This window comes from Oncorhynchus kisutch, linkage group LG12 (assembly GCF_002021735.2).
Source record: "Oncorhynchus kisutch isolate 150728-3 linkage group LG12, Okis_V2, whole genome shotgun sequence".
NCBI lineage: Eukaryota > Metazoa > Chordata > Actinopteri > Salmoniformes > Salmonidae > Oncorhynchus > Oncorhynchus kisutch.
In genome coordinates this window covers 52,741,221-52,758,505 of record NC_034185.2, presented here as the reverse complement: position 1 = coordinate 52,758,505, position 17,285 = coordinate 52,741,221, and the positions used below count along the sequence as shown (strand labels likewise).

The 17,285-nt window shown below is 44.7% G+C and overlaps 2 protein-coding genes across 14 annotated transcripts in view; one reads left to right on the top strand and one right to left on the bottom strand.

Annotated features, from left to right (window-relative positions):
- LOC109901251 (zinc finger protein 583-like) overlaps positions 1 to 622 on the bottom strand; it is an 880,650-nt gene extending 880,028 nt beyond the window's left edge. For 2 of the 11 annotated variants that reach the window (XM_031836539.1, XM_031836542.1), the window contains exon 1: positions 71 to 578. In XM_031836539.1, coding sequence (XP_031692399.1) covers positions 71 to 359 — 289 coding nt within the window. In that variant the 5' untranslated portion in view covers positions 360 to 578. Of the gene's footprint in view, positions 1 to 70 lie in introns of all 11 variants that reach the window. The other 9 variants (XM_031836519.1, XM_031836520.1, XM_020497254.2 and 6 more) reach the window with 9 other exon arrangements.
- Positions 623 to 12,425: 11,803 nt separating this feature from the next.
- The window catches only part of LOC109901165 (myeloid zinc finger 1-like), a 29,802-nt gene continuing 24,942 nt past the window's right edge, over positions 12,426 to 17,285 (top strand). For all 3 annotated transcript variants that reach the window (XM_031836577.1, XM_031836576.1, XM_020497212.2), the window contains exons 1-3: positions 12,426 to 15,127; positions 15,515 to 15,645; positions 15,799 to 15,963. In XM_031836577.1, the coding sequence (XP_031692437.1) occupies positions 14,839 to 15,127; positions 15,515 to 15,645; positions 15,799 to 15,963 (585 nt within the window). In that variant the 5' untranslated portion in view covers positions 12,426 to 14,838. The remainder of the gene's footprint in view (positions 15,128 to 15,514; positions 15,646 to 15,798; positions 15,964 to 17,285) is intronic.

The window sequence follows — 17,285 nt, the reverse complement described above, 5'->3', positions numbered from 1 at the left end:
AAGGCCGGATGGGCTAGGCTATATATGAACGGCGACAGCCTCCGCTCTCTCGGCCTTCTGCTAAATGTACCTCTTGCCATTCCTCTGTATCGGTCGAGGATCCTGACACTACTGGGACGACTGGCGAGTGCGCGCTCTCGCACTATTCTCTCTGCGCGCTCACGTGCCACCTTCATTTCCAGTAGCTGTAGCTTCCTCCGCAATCCCCTGTTTTCTTTCTGGCTTTGAGTTATTTCCAAACGAAACACTGCATAGTCGTCGTCTACGACTTTACAGATCTCTGCCACGGCTGCATTCGCTAGAACCTCCATGATGGAAGCTATCTGAGTGTGAAAAACCGTACAGTTAACGTTAGCCATTTTTAGCTAACCAGCAGCCAGATAGCATCTATAAACAAAGACCCGGGACCAACGCGAATTAAACACCGCCTGGGGTAATTATGTTAAATGTCTAAATAACAACGCTTGTTTCTGGTCACTGTTCACTTCCGTTCTTCTTCTTTAAAGTTTTCGATTACACCTATTGGTGTATTGCAGCCACCTACGGTACGGGGTCTTCTTCTTTGATATTATGGTGGTTCGAAAACAAATGCTATAGGTGCATGCCGCCACCTACTGTTTTGGCTGTATATCAGCCCAAATAATTAACAAAATTCAAATAAACAAGTCAAAACTCAATGTACTCCTTTATTTAGGCTCTGGGGCCTGAGAAGAAGAGCATCTTCGGACAGTATTCTTTGCAATGTTTCGGCAGTGAAGTCCTGGAAACCCAAAAACTTTTCAGCTCTACTTTCTTTGTCTTTTTGATCGTTTATGCAGTACAATTAATCACATGTTCGATAAACACCATAAAATCCACCTTCTTCACAATCAGTATATCAGTACAATTAATCATATTTTCGATAAACACACAATTTTAAATTGTATGCATTTTAGAATAAGGCTGTAACGTAACAAAATGGGGAAAATGGGAAGGGGTATGAATACTTTGTGAATGCACTGTACCTTTTGTTGTGAATGCCCATCCTGGCACTGTCTGTATTGGTGGGGTAACCACGAGGTCCTCTAATTGAGGAAGGCTAGACCCAGGTCCAGGCCCAGACCTTCTATGAACCCAGTCACGAGGCATTAGATGAGACGCTGAAGGAGAAAACAGATTTCCTGATAGACTCCCAACAGGGGAGGCTCCCACCACTCTCTGTGAAGGCTGAAGTCCAGGGTGACCTGTCATCCTGGATACTGTGGTGTTTGTATCATAGGAACAGGAGCGTCTCTATCAGCCCCAGGTCCTGCTTCATGCCTGCTCTGAGACTGTGAAGAGAAGGGTATGGGGCTGCAGACTGGATCCATGACTGGAGCCTCTGTCTCTCTGATGACCACCAGGACTGAGGTTGATCAGTCCACCTGTCCACTAGTGGTGATCTGTGTGGTGGTGGAGTCTCTGTCCCTAGTGGTTCGGTGCCAGGTCCGACTCGGGAAGGAAGAGAGATGGCTCCTGATCCAGTGTCCTGATCCGGGGTCAGGGTTTGTGACCAGCCACCTCAGAGGTCCAGTCTCTCCCACCAGCAACACCGAATACAGGTCAACAGGTCTTCATGGACTGCAGACTGTAAACACAAATTGTACAGAAATGCATAAAGGTTTATATTAAAAAAAACATTTTCTGTACACACAGAAACATGATAATTATAAAATGTTAACCACAGTCAAGCCCATCTCTAAAACTGGGATTCAAGTACCTAACAATATGGACCCATTGGAGTAAAAAAAAAAAAGTCAATATGTGTTGATTCAAGAATGAAGAAGACAAAATCTACGCCTCGCCCTAGTCTCAGCCAGTATGTTGTCATGGAGACTACGGTTGTTGTTTTGTGTTAAACTGTCAGCTTCTGGTTGTGGTGAAAAGTGTTGTCCCCAGACCAGTTTTGAAGACGCTGTCCTATCCATTGACCTCCACTATGTCACCTCTGGGCCTGATCTGTGATGTCGTCCCCTAGGCCCTTGGCTGCACCCATCTGGGTCTTGGAATCCAAGATGGACACGCACTCTCCTCTGTTAGCCTCCAGCCAACCACCTACAGAAAGAGGTTAGAAAATGTGACCTGTTTCAGGAAGCTAGGCGTATGTCACATGTCACCACTTCACAGGAGGCATTTGAACGTAACAAAATGTTGTTGTTTTTTATCATAATGTATTTTTGTGCAGAAATGCCTTCTGGAACATGTAAACTTTCATATGCCTTTATAACAAACTTGTATGCCATCTGTAAATATGAATACAATTGTTAAATTGCGACCCTAATTGGTTTAGCCACAGAAAGAGACAGGAGCCTTCCTGCTAGCCATGATTGGCTAAGATAATGGATGGGCTGGACATGCAGAGAGATGAGCTCAGATTGGTCTGCCATGTAGCATGCTTCTGTCTATAACATGAGCTTCTCAGTATGTGGAGATAATTTCTACCACAGATTTGTGAAAGATGTCATGAAGAACTGCAAGTGTTGGTACTGCTCTAAACATTGCTGCCCTTAATTTAACAGGCGCTATCGGCAACGATCAGAGAGAAAGAGTTTGAGGATGATCGTGCCATGCTGACTCTAGGACTCTTAAAATGAATCAGACAATGAGGAAATCCCTGACTTAGTGTAACGGATATGAAATGGCTAGCTAGTTAGCGGTGGTGCGCGCTAAATAGCGTTTCAATCGTTGACGTCACTTGCTCTGAGACCTTGAAGTAGTGGTTCCCCTTGCTCTGCAAGGGCCGCGGCTTTTGTGGAGCGATGGGTAACGATGCTTCGTGGGTGACTGTTGTTGATGTGTGCAGAGGGTCCCTGGTTCGCGCCCGGGTATGGGCGAGGGGACGGACTAAAGTTATACTGTTACATTAGGTAAAAACATTTTCATTTAACCAGACATTGTAGTCTTCTGATGACAGTGATGTGGAAGAAACGGCGATCAACAGTGTTGTTGTCATGGAAGAAGTTGACCAAGTTTTGAAATCAGTGGAATGTCTGGTGGAAGCAGAATATGATTGCAATTGCGAAGGGAGTCGAAAAGAGGCCCCCGAAGGAGGTTGTATAAAACAACTGTCTCTGGATTACATTTCAAACTAAGGCCAACCATGGCATCCATGACAGAGAGGGAGAATCGTTCATCCATGTATACGGGTAAGAGTCTAGCTACATTTTCATATATGTTAAACATTTTTTCAGAAAGTTGTTTTCAATGCATGTTAAAGTGTACTATTGGCTAGCTAACATTAGCTGGCTGGCTCGCTAGCTAACGTTATGTGTATGATCTGTGTAGCAATATTATTTGTCTCTCAGAAAGCCATTTGCATTGCTAGTTATAGCTTAATGTTAGCTAACTAGCTAACATTGAACCAAGTTGGTTATCTTTAGCTACCTTGCAGATTCATGCATGGTGCAGGGTAGTATGAGTTGGGATTATGGTTCATTGTTTAGCTAGCTAGCTAGCTACCTACCTAGCTAGCTACCTACCTAGCTAGCTACCTACCTACCTGCCTAAACAAAACACTCCACTATGCAAGTAACCATTTCACTGTACCGTTTACAACTTCTATAACCTGTGCATGTGACAAATAAACTTTGATTTGATTTGACATAGTGTGTGTTTACCAGAGACGGTAATGTGAAGAACAACATGACCTGCACCAAAGCCAAATTAGGTTATAGGCCAAGGACTAGATAGTGTATTTTTACTATGACTTTTTGCTACTATTTTCACCGCTTTGAAGTCTTGAAATATTTGGTTGTTTACTAAATCAAATCCAATTTTATTTGTCACATACACATGGTTAGCAGATGTTAGTGCGAGTGTAGCGAAATGCTTGTGCTTCTAGTTCCGACAATGCAGTAATAACCAACAAGTAATCTAGCTAACAATTCCAAAACTACTACCTTATAGACACAAGTGTAAGGGGATAAAGAATATGTACATAAAGATATATGAATGAGTGATGGTACAGAGCGGCATAGGCAAGATACAGTAGATGGTATTGAGTGCAGTATATACATATGAGATGAGTATGTAAACAAAGTGGCATAGTTAAATTGGCTAGTGATACATGTATTACATAAGGATGCAGTAGATTATATAGAGTACAGTATATGCGTATACATATGAGATGAATAATGTAGGGTATGTAAACATTATATTAGGTAGCATGGTTTAAAGTGGCTAGTGATATATTTTACATCAATTCCCATTATTAAAGTGGCTGGAGTTGAGTCAGTGTGTTGGCAGCAGCCACTCAATGTTAGTGGTGGCTGTTTAACAGTCTGATGGCCTTGAGATAGAAGCTGTTTTTCAGTCTCTCGGTCCCAGCTTTGATGCACCTGTACTGACCTCGCCTTCTGGATGATAGCGGGGTGAACAGGCAGTGGCTCGGGTGGTTGTTGTCCTTGATGATCTTTATGGCCTTCCTGTAACATCGGATGGTGTAGGTGTCCTGGAGGGCAGGTAGTTTGCCCCCGGTGATGCGTTGTGCAGACCTCACTACCCTCTGGAGAGCCTTACGGTTGTGGGCGGAGCAGTTGCCGTACCAGGCGGTGATACAGCCCGCCAGGATGCTCTCGATTGTGCATCTGTAGAAGTTTGTGAGTGCTTTTGGTGACAAGCCGAATTTCTTCAGCCTCCTGAGGTTGAAGAGGCACTGCTGCGCCTTCTTCACGATGCTGTCTGTGTGGGTGGACCAATTCAGTTTGTCTGTGACGTGTACGCCGAGGAACTTAAAACTTACTACCCTCTCCACTACTGTTCCATCGATGTGGATAGGGGGGTGTTCCCTCTGCTGTTTCCTGAAGTCCACAATCATCTCCTTAGTTTTGTTGACGTTAAGTGTGAGGTTATTTTCCTGACACCACACTCCGAGGGCCCTCACCTCCTCCCTGTAGGCCGTCTCGTCGTTGTTGGTAATCAAGCCTACCACTGTTGTGTCGTCCGCAAACTTGATGATTGAGTTGGAGGCGTGCGTGGCCACACAGTCGTGGTTGAACAGGGAGTACAGGAGAGGGCTCAGAACGCACCCTTGTGGGGCCCCAGTGTTGAGGATCAGCGGGGTGGAGATGTTGTTGCCTACCCTCACCACCTGGGGGCGGCCCGTCAGGAAGTCCAGTACCCAGTTGCACAGGGCGGGGTCGAGACCCAGGGTCTCGAGCTTGATGACGAGCTTGGAGGGCACTATGGTGTTAAATGCCGAGCTGTAGTCAATGAACAGCATTCTCACATAGGTATTCCTCTTGTCCAGATGGGTTAGGGCAGTGTGCAGTGTGGTTGAGATTGCATCGTCTGTGGACCTATTTGGGCGGTAAGCAAATTGGAGTGGGTCTAGGGTGTCAGGTAGGGTGGAGGTGATATGGTCCTTGACTAGTCTCTCAAAGCACTTCATGATGACGGAAGTGAGTGCTACGGGGCGGTAGTCGTTTAGCTCAGTTACCTTAGCTTTCTTGGGAACAGGAACAATGGTGGCCCTCTTGAAGCATGTGGGAACAACAGACTGGGATAGGGATTGATTGAATATGTCCGTAAACACACCAGCCAGCTGGTCTGCGCATGCTCTGAGGGCGCGGCTGGGGATGCCGTCTGGGCCTGCAGCCCTGCGAGGGTTGACACGTTTAAATGTTTTCCTCACGTCGGCTGCAGTGAAGGAGAGTCCGCATGTTTTAGTTGCGGGCAGTGTCAGTGGCACTGTATTGTCCTCAAAGCGGGCAAAAAAGTTATTTAGTCTGCCTGGGAGCAAGACATCCTGGTCCGTGACAGTGCTAGTTTTCTTTTTGTAATCCGTGATTGACTGTATACCCTGCCACATACCTCTTGTGTCTGAGCCGTTGAATTGAGATTCTACTTTGTCTCTATACTGACACTTAGCTTGTTTGATTGCCTTGCGGAGGGAATAGTTACACTGTTTGTATTCGGTCATGTTTCCAGTCACCTTGCCCTGATTAAAAGCAGTGGTTCGCGCTTTCAGTTTCACGCAAATGCTGCCATCAATCCACTGTTTCTGGTTTTGGAATGTTTTAATCGTTGCTATGTGAACGACATGTTCAACGCATGTTCTAATGACCTCGCACACCGAATCAGCATATTCGTCAATGTTGTCGTCTGACGCAATACGGAACATATCCCAGTCCACGTGATGGAAGCAGTCTTGGAGTGTGGAATCAGATTGGTCGGACCAGCGTTGAACAGACCTCAGCGCGGGAGCTTCTTGTTTTAGTTTCTGTCTGTAGGCAGGGATCAACAAAATGGAGTCGTGGTCAGCTTTTCCGAAAGGAGGGCGGGGCAGGGCCTTATATGCGTCGCGGAAGTTGGAATAGCAATGATCCAAGGTTTTTCCCGCCCTGGTTGCGCAATCGATATGCTGATAAAATTTAGGGAGTCTTGTTTTCAGATTAGCCTTGTTAAAATCCCCAGCTACAATGAATGCAGCCTCCGGATATATGGATTCCAGTTTGCAAAGAGTCAAATAAAGTTCGTTCAGAGCCATCAATGTGTCTGCTTGGGGGGGAATATATACGGCTGTGATTATAATCGAAGAGAATTCCCTTGGTAGATAATGCGGTCTACATTTGATTGTGAGGAATTCTAAATCAGGTGAACAGAAGGACTTGAGTTCCTGTATGTTGTTTTGGCCACACCACGTCCCGTTAACCATAAAGCATACGCCCCCGCCCCTCTTCTTACCAGAAAGATGTTTGTTTCTGTCGGCGCGATGCGTGGAGAAACCAGCTGGCTGCACCGTCTCCGATAGCGTCTCTCCAGTGAGCCATGTTTCCGTGAAGCAAAGAATGTTACAGTCTCTGATGTCCCTCTGGAATGCTACCCTTGCTCGGATTTCATCAACCTTGTTGTCAAGAGACTGGACATTGGCGAGGAGAATGCTAGGGAGTGGTGCACGATGTGCCCGTCTCCGGAGTCTGACCAGAAGACCGCTTCGTTTTCCCCTTTTTCAAAGTCGTTTTTTGGGGTCGCCGGCTGGGATCCATTCCGTTGTCCTGGGGGAAAGGCAGAACACAGGGTCCGCTTCGCGAAAGTCATATTCTTGGTCGTAGTGATGCTATGCTACCTTACTCTGTTTAGCACATGACCTCACACGTGAATCCTTAAAGAGATGGGTGGGGCTAAGGCTTAAGAGGGAGTGAACTATGCTGAATGGGTGTAGACAAAGAAGAGCTCTCCATTAGGTGTACCAACACATTCAAGGGCCATTTTCTCAACAGTGGGGTTAAGTTGATCAACTTTCAAAGCAGAATTACTTTCCCATTGTATGATATACCAGTTTCTCTACTTTTATCAAATGTAAAAAAAAAAAAAACACAATTTAAAATGTTGCTACATAGGTCACAAATAGGTGGTAAGTCAAGTTCATTCATTATAATGTGTGCTTTTGTAACATAAGTCGCATTGATTTAATTTTTATGAATGATGAAAAAGACAAAATAATAGCCAGGCGCATCACTTTACCATTGAAGATTGTGAAAGAAAAATGACAAGATGTTATAATACTTTTTCTGCATCGAACAGCTTTGATGAGTACTTTCTCATCTGTGTCTGTTTGAACTGAGAGGAGCCTAAAAACCTACAGCTGGCATTCCATAGATAAGATGTGGTGGGTGTAACCGAGAGAGAGAGAGAGAGTGCCTAGAGGAATAGAACAAAACCCATAGTGTCTAATCATTCTTGCATCTGGGAAACCGCACCAAAGGCTTTCCAGCCCTAACTAAGCATTCTTAGTGTCAGTTATATAAGAACCAGCATTGTCTGTAAAGGTTAAGCCTCTGCAACACATTTTAGAGTGTGGGATCGACAGCTTCATTATTGCAATAATTAATCGATATTGAATAAAGATGATTGTTTGAAGAAATGACAGTCTCTCTTAGTATGAATGTCCATGACATGATATACTGTATGTAGGCTATATGTATTTCCCCCTTACCTTGCTCTTCCATCTTCAGCAGATCAATGTTCGCTGGTCCGTCCTCTTATCTCCTCTTTGACTAGCAACAGATCATGCTTCCCATTCTCCATCTCTATTGACTGTAAGAGACACAGAGTGAGAGGATGTTGGAACAAGAAATCTGATATGAGCACCCTGCTATGGAGCATCTTCTGGTTGGGCAATAAGGGATTGCTATGAGTATTATGCAAATGCTAGTTGATTTGATTACTTGACACTCTTTAATGGTTTTATAATTCAAAGTAATGGTCCCACACTTAAGACGAAATTAATCAAGACCGTGGCCCATTTCCACAAATATTCTCAGTGTAAAAGTATTCATTATGACCTAATAGGCAAAACTGATCCTAGGTCTGCACTCCTATTCAGAGGCTTTGTGAATATTGACCTTCAATTAAACGCAGAGTCTCAAAATTCGCCGCCTGTCCCTTTTAATAACAGGACAACAGGACACATTTCAGCAAATAAAAGGCCTGTTCTCAAATAAATACTGGGTCTAAATTATATGTTTAATGAATTTACCATAAATTACAATAAATTGTTTAGGGACAGTTAAAATAAACACCATCCCCCTCATAAAATGAACTCTAAAATGATTATTAACACCATGAATAACAATAACTGATGCAACCCTGTTTGTAAACTTGGATATCAACTTTACCACTTCAGAATGGTTTTGTGGCACAGTCCATGCCACGCAGGGCTAACTCGCGGACCACAACCCGACAAACCCACTCTCCCTTCCTGTTTCATTACACTATGATCAGAGCAGGCTGCAGATAATGATCAACTAGAGGGAAGTCAGATTTTCAACATTTTGATGCTATATTCATGATGATATCAAATATATGCAAGGAATTTTGCACCAACAGGTTTCTGTAAGAATGCACCATACACAACCAATCAGCAACGCACAATTGAATATCGATTACCAGCTTTTAGCGCTTCTCATCACGGTTTGCGCCACAATCAAGTAGAGTATGTCAATCTCGACAAACAAAAAATACATCCATCCCTACTCAGTATCGAACGCTTGGTTTGACAATCTTTGAACATCATTAAACTTTTTGATGTTTTGCAACAGATGTCTCTTTCCATTAATCAAATGGCCGTTGTGCAGATTCGAGTTATATTAGAGTGGAGTGGAGGGGACTTTTGAAGTAGCCTAATCAGATTAACACTCCCAACGGGCTCTGGAGAAGGCAACGTCGAGTCATGCGTCCTCCGAAACATGACCCGCCTAACCGCGCTTCTTAACGCTTAACTCGGAAGCCAGCTGCACGATCATCAAGGACAACATGTGTCGTCGGAGGAAACACTGTTCAACTGACAACCAAAGTCATGTTTCGGAGGACGCATGACTCGACCTTGCCCTCTCCCGAGCCCGTTGAGAGTTGCAGTAATGAGACAAGTTTGTAATCACAAAATTGAGGAGAAAAAAAAGGGGGTAAATTTTTTTAAAATAATAATTACAACCTTATTTACATAAGTATTCAGACCCTTTGCTGTGAGCCTCGAAATTGAGCTCAGGTGCATCCTGTTTCCATTCATCATCCTTGAGATATTTCTACAACTTGATTGGAGTCCACCTGTGGTAAATTCAATTGATTGGACATGATTTGGAAAGGCACACACCTATATAAAGTTCCCATCATTCAGGGAGGCCATCAGGGAGGTGACCAAGAACCCTATGGTCACTCTGACAGAGCTCCAGAGTTCCTCTGTGGAGATGGGAGAACCTTCCAGATGGACAACCATCTCTGCAGCACTCCACCAGTCAGGCCTAAATGGTGGAGTGGCCAGACTGAAGCCACTCCTCAGTAAAAGGCACATGACAGCCCGCTAGGAGTTTTCCAAAAGGCCTCTAAAGACTCTCAGACCACGAGAAACAAGATTCTCTCATCTGACATTTTAATGGCATCGGACCGAGGCTCTGCATCTGTCCTCGTGCTCCTAGACCTTAGTGCTGCTTTTGATACCATCGATCACCACATTCTTTTGGAGAGATTGGAAACCCAAATTGGTCTACACGGACATGTTCTGGCCTGGTTTAGATCTTATCTGTCGGAAAGATATCAGTTTGTCTCTGTGAATGGTTTGTCCTCTGACAAATCAACTGTAAATTTCGGTGTTCCTCAAGGTTCCGTTTTAGGACCACTATTGTTTTCACTATATATTTTACCTCTTGGGGATGTTATTCGAAAACATAATGTAAACTTTCACTGCTATGCGGATGACACACAGCTGTACATTTCAATGAAACATGGTGAAGCCCCAAAATTGCCCTCGCTAGAAGCATGTGTTTCAGACATAAGGAAGTGGATGGCTGCAAACTTTCTACTATTAAACTCGGACAAAACAGAGATGCTTGTTCTAGGTCCCAAGAAACAAAGAGATCTTCTGTTGAATCTGACAATTAATCTTAATGGTTGTACAGTCGTCTCAAATAAAACTGTGAAGGACCTCGGCGTTACTCTGGACCCTGATCTCTCTTTTGAAGAACATATCAAGACCATTTCGAGGACAGCTTTTTTCCATCTACGTAACATTGCAAAAATCAGAAACTTTCTGTCCAAAAATGATGCAGAAAAATTAATCCATGCTTTTGTCACTTCTAGGTTAGACTACTGCAATGCTCTATTTTCCGGCTACCCGGATAAAGCACTAAATAAACTTCAGTTAGTGCTAAATACGGCTGCTAGAATCCTGACTAGAACCAAAAAATTTGATCATATTACTCCAGTGCTAGCCTCTCTACACTGGCTTCCTGTCAAAGCAAGGGCTGATTTCAAGGTTTTACTGCTAACCTACAAAGCATTACATGGGCATGCTCCTACCTATCTCTCTGATTTGGTCCTGCCGTACATACCTATACGTACGCTACGGTCACAAGACGCAGGCCTCCTAATTGTCCCTAGAATTTCTAAGCAAACAGCTGGAGGCAGGGCTTTCTCCTATAGAGCTCCATTTTTATGGAACGGTCTGCCTACCCATGTCAGAGACGCAAACTCGGTCTCAACCTTTAAGTCTTTACTGAAGACTCATCTCTTCAGTGGGTCATATGATTGAGTGTAGTCTGGCCCAGGAGTGGGAGGGTGAACGGAAAGGCTCTGGAGCAACGAACCGCCCTTGCTGTCTCTGCCTGGCCGGTTCCCCTCTTTCCACTGGGATTCTCTGCCTCTAACCCTATTACAGGGGCTGAGTCACTGGCTTGCTGGGGCTCTCTCATGCTGTCCCTGGAGGGGGTGCGTCACCTGAGTGGGTTGATTCACTGTTGTGGTCATCCTGTCTGGGTTGGCGCCCCCCCCCCCTTGGGTTGTGCCGTGGCGGAGATCTTTGTGGGCTATACTCAGCCTTGTCTCAGGATGGTAAGTTGGTGGTTGAAGATATCCCTCTAGTGGTGTGGGGGCTGTGCTTTGGCAAAGTGGGTGGGGTTATATCCTTCCTGTTTGGCCCTGTCCGGGGGTGTCCTCGGATGGGGCCACAGTGTCTCCTGACCCCTCCTGTCTCAGCCTCCAGTATTTATGCTGCAGTAGTTTATGTGTCGGGGGGCTGGGGTCAGTTTGTTATATCTGGAGTACTTCTCCTGTCCTATTCGGTGTCCTGTGTGAATCTAAGTGTGCGTTCTCTAATTCTCTCCTTCTCTCTTTCTTTCTCTCTCTCGGAGGACCTGAGCCCTAGGACCATGCCCCAGGACTACCTGACATGATGACTCCTTGCTGTCCCCAGTCCACCTGGCCATGCTGCTGTTCCAGTTTCAACTGACCTGAGCCCTAGGACCATGCCCCAGGACTACCTGACATGATGACTCCTTGCTGTCCCCAGTCTACCTGGCCATGCTGCTGCTCCAGTTTCAACTTCCACCTGACTGTGCTGCTGCTCTAGTTTCAACTGTTCTGCCTTATTATTATTCGACCATGCTGGTCATTTATGAACATTGAACATCTTGACCATGTTCTGTTATAATCTCCACCCGGCACAGCCAGAAGAGGACTGGCCACCCCACATAGCCTGGTTCCTCTCTAGGTTTCTTCCTAGGTATTGGCCTTTCTAGGGAGTTTTTCCTAGCCACTGTGCTTCTCCACCTGCATTGCTTGCTGTTTGGGGTTTTAGGCTGGGTTTCTGTACAGCACTTTGAGATATCAGCTGATGTACGAAGGGCTATATAAATAAATTTGATTTGATTTGATTTGATTTGATGAAACCAAGGTTGAACAATTTGGCCTGAAAGCAAAGCGTCACGTCTAGAGTCAACGACCCTAGGCACACAGCCAAAGACAACGTAGGAGTGGATTCAGGACAAGTCTCTGATGTCCTTGAGTGGCCCAGCCAGAGCCCGGACTTGAACATCTCTGGAGAGACCTGACAATTGTTGTGCAGCGATGCTCCCTATCCAGCCTGACAGAGGTTGCGATTAACTGCCCAAATACAGGTATGACAAGCTTGTAGCGTTATACTCAAGGCGGTAATCACTGCCAAAGGTACTTCAACAAAGTACTTAGTAAAGGGTCTGAATACTTATGTAAATTATAATTTTTTTTAAAGTATATAAACTGTTTTTGCTTTGTCACTATGGGATATTGTGTGTAAATTTGAGGGGGGAATTTTTTTTGAATACATTTTAGAATAAGGCTGTAGTGTAACAAAATGTGGAAAAAGTCAAGGGATCTGAATACTTTCAGAATGCACTGTATACAGTAACTAACCCCTCTACTGCACACATTTTGGTTTTTCATTGTATTATGTTCTGAGGTGTTGTCCATCCCCAAAGACCTGGAGAAAAGGGCCAACTTTGGAAAACCCTGGTGTACATCATTGGTCATGACGCGCGAATTTCACCTGATCGTGGCTGACTGCCCATGTGGTCATGTTGTCTAAACTTGTAGGTACTGAAGCTTGTGGTGATCGGTGGCATGTTATAGAACCTATCCACAAGAGTGTAGGCTACAGCTTAGTTGTTAAGTTTGTAAAAGATGTGAAAGTTACTGTCTCACTGACCAAGGCCAATTTTGGCTCAGGGTTGGTCACATGACCCACTACAGTGACTGTTTTTCTTATTCCAATGATTTGATGATTGACAATCTATAAAATGTTTATTTCGCGCACTCGATGCGGGCAGTGTGGTCCGCATGTATAATTGAGCAAGCATTGGAAAATAAATTTGCACATACATGTTATTCAATTATTGCACCCACACTGCTTGCGCACGTCTGTGTAGCCTCTCCCATATCCTCATTGGTTTTTAGGAGCTTATATCCACGTGGGTGATTGAAAGGTGAACTGAGGTCCACACTCCAGTCCTGTTGGTACTGCACCTTAAAGTTGGTTGCCAACTGCCATATAAAGTGCAAAGGAGGAGAGATTACTAGAAACAAACTATGTTTTCCCTTTTATCTGTGGATTAATTGTCAGAGTAGAGGACCTTGTGCATTTCAGGCAAATTATCAACCCAATGTTTATATCCCAGGACAAATTAGCTAGCAACAGCAAGCTAAATTGCCATAAATGTTTAATGCTTTTCGATCTGTCCCCAAATTAATACAGTTGGTTCAGAGTTCGTTTTGATATTTCAACACTTGATCGCATCTGATGTGGGTGGCCACAAGCGGTGTGGTCAGCATGTGAGACACTGCATTGCAGTTCTAGAGGTGTCACTACAGGGTCGGGAGGGCGTCATCCAGGTTAGCGACTCCTTGTGGCGGGCCGGGCGCATGCAGGTTGACTTCGGTTGTCAGGTGAACGGTGTTTCCTCGACACATTGGTGCACATTGGCGTTAAGAAGCGCGGTTTGGCGGGTCACGTTTCGGAGAACGCATGACTCAACCTTTGCCTCCCGATACTACAACAACAAAAAATGAACAACTTTCTTTTTTAAATAAAAATAAATAAAAATTACAAGTTGTATGCAAATCCCTTTCATTTGAACCATTAATCATTACAGGCAATACTATAGCTACAATGTAAATTGCACCTCTTCTGTGTTAATTGGTTCTTTATCCTGATTGTCTATGGCATCAGATGAGTGCCAAATTGAGATGGAGCACGCAAGCAAGAATATAAATCACAGTGCGAGCAGATTTGTATCGAAGAAAACCAGTCGCGCAAAGCGCATAAACTACTTTGATCGTGCATAGACAGGGTTGGGCTGGAAATTAAACTTGAGAGCTTGAAACATTGATATTGAACAAGTTGAAAATCATTGTCGAATGCAATAAATTAGTCCGAGTGCATGCAGAGATTTCTGCACTCTCAAAAATACACCCTGCCCATGTATGAAAGTCTCTTCTCACAAACACAATTTTCATTTTGCTCTCATTGTCCATCTCACGGAGTGAACGTGTGACAGTCCTATGTCGTGGGGCTCTGCTCCTAGTGGTTTACCCAAGGTGCCAGGGTTCTGGTCAAGAAGTTTGGATATTGATTGAACGATCCGCACATGGATCGAAGAGCTTACTCTTTCACATTCATACAATCTTAAGGTGATATTCTATTTGATAATGTATTCCATTTCCTTAGGTATAATGGTTTAATTGGGTAGGGATGTGAACTAGGCTTTTGACCGTCGCAGTCTCTGGTCCACACTCCAGTTCAATTTGTGGCAGTAATGCATCACTAAAGTTGGTTGCCAACCATTTTAAGAACCACTGAAGAAGAACTGTCAACGGAAGTGAAAAGTAACCAAGAACAATATACACGGCAGCGTTTTTATTGTTGTTATATATACTTTTATTATCACCTTGAATCTCATATTACTTATGTAACTGCACAGCCACACATACTTACCCCAGGCAGTGTTAAATTCGCGTTGGAGACAGGCCTTGGTTGATAGATGTTATTAAGGTAACGCTAGCTAGTTGCTAACAATGGCTAACTGTAGGCCTATGGTTTTTCACACTCAAATAGCCTCCATTATGGAGGTGTTAGCGAATGCAGCCGTGGCAGATATCTGTAAACTCGTAGACGATGACTATGCAGTGTTTCGTTTGGAAATAACTCAAAGCCAGAATGAAAGCAGGGCATTGCGGAGAAAACTACAGCTACTTGAAATGAAGGTGGCACGGGAGCGCGCAGAGAGAACGACGCGAGAACGCGTCCTCGCCAGTGGTCCCAGTAGTGTCAAGATCCTCGACCGATACAAAGGAATGACAAGAGGTTGGCTACATTTTGCAGAAGGCCGATGCTGCGGGGCCTGTCGCCCAGATCACATCTGCGCATGTGTGACGTTAGATGTGTTTAACACATATGGTTAATCAGAATTGGGTATTGGTCAGTTTTGGGATAGTATGCAATAATTCCCCTGGTTACTTAGCTAACTTGCAGAAAAACAATATCATATTCTGACCAGATTGATTTACTGGCATTTCCTATTATTTACTAATAGAAAACAATATGATGCATGGAACAGTAAATCAAGAAATTATAAGTGTTACCTTACATCCTTGCCAATTGTAGACCGTGTCAAAACTGTCAATAGTCTACAATATAGCGTTCAGCATTGACGGTACCTAACCAGTACCTCTTTCCCCCAATCACTCTCAGGTGAAGGACATCTCACTGGAGGGCACAGGAGCTTTGTGAAGCCTGCTGGACACAATGCATGGAGAGATGACCAACCAATCACTGTTGATGAGGGGAGTGTAACCTCAACCCAGCACTTTATTGTGATAGAGGTTTGTGTAATAGTATTACATCAAAATTACAGTTCATCAAATGTGGCCAGTTTATTTCAGAAAGGCTCCCCTCTGCTATTCACTTGCTCACATCCCTACAACATTGTTATCCAATTCTACTCATGCACCGGTAATAGCCTTTTCTTGTGTCAGTCTGCAGATGAAAATGCAGCAGGTCCTGGGGTCAAGCTGGAGAGGACTGAACGAGAGAAGGACCAACGGCACCAGACTGGAGCACCAGCTGGAGTGGCGCCCTCTGTACCCACCGAGGATCTCGCCGCTGCGCCCCAGGCCAGGACCCGACGCAGGATCACGGAGGTCAGTGGAACGCTGAACGTCATCCTCAAGTCAGAGACAGACACAGAGACTTTAACTGTAACACAAAGGCTCTTACACACAGGATCTGACCACAGATCAGACCCAGAGAGAATGGGCAGTCGTCCTGCTCCCGGCTCAGAATACTTACCGGTATTTCACCAGAGCCAGGGGACGGTTAATTCCCGTGGAGATGGTGACACGTTCGACACTGGCGGTGATGATCCATCTTGTTCTTACTCTACAGAGATGAACCCTGGCAACATGCTCTTGGGTTTAGAGAGACAGACTGATCTGTCTAGAGGGGAATGGAACCGATACAGTAGTAGTGTATACTCTGAAGGGTGCCTAGATAAGAAAGGGGAGGTTATAGTGGTAGATGATGTGACTGTGAAAGTGGAGGGCGATGCTCCTCCCACATGGAATGCAGATAGTCACCTAGGAGACGGACACTCACAGGACAGAGATTTCTTTGATTACAGGGGAAGCTTAGATACAAATCTAAATGTCACAACCCACTCCCCTTTACACGCGTTCAGGGATCAAGATGCTGTATTCACGTCGAAGGCACTTTCCGATTCACATGGCAGCGTTTTTTTCAATCAAGTACTGAACTCAAACGACAGGGCTATAGCCCAGGCTCAGGGAGGGGGAGCCACATCGGGCAATAGTAAAGATAAACGGTTCCTCTGCATGTTCTGTAACAAAGGCTTCAGCTGCCCCCAGAAGGTGGAGATCCACCAGAGGGTCCACACAGGAGAGAAACCCTTCAGCTGTACCCAGTGTCATATGTGCTTTGCTGAGGCTGGCAACCTGAAGAGGCACCAGAGGGTCCACACAGGGGTGAAACCCTTCAGCTGTACCCAGTGTCAAATGCGCTTTGCTCAGGCTGGTGACCTGAAGAGGCACCAGAGGGTCCACACAGGGGAAAAACCCTTCAGTTGCCTCCACTGTGAGAAGAAGTTTTCCCGCCAGCACCAGCTGAAGATGCACCTGAAGGTTCACACGGAAGAGAGGCCATTTGCTTGTACGCACTGCAGGAAGAGGTTCTCAGAGAGGAGCTACCTTAGGATACACCAGCAGAAAAAACATTCCTCTCTATAGCATAGAAAGTAACCATTCCACTCGATAGCTTCTGATGTTTAGCTCAATCCCTGCATTAAAGGCAAAGATTAATTTTCGTTGTTGTCAGCAAAAAGATAACGATAGTAATAGATTTCAGTGTTGAATATTTCTGGGTAGAATATTGCATCCAGACATTGTGTGTTATATATGGTATATTTAAGCCGGGAAAGTCAGTTACATATTGTGTTTGTTCTGTGGTG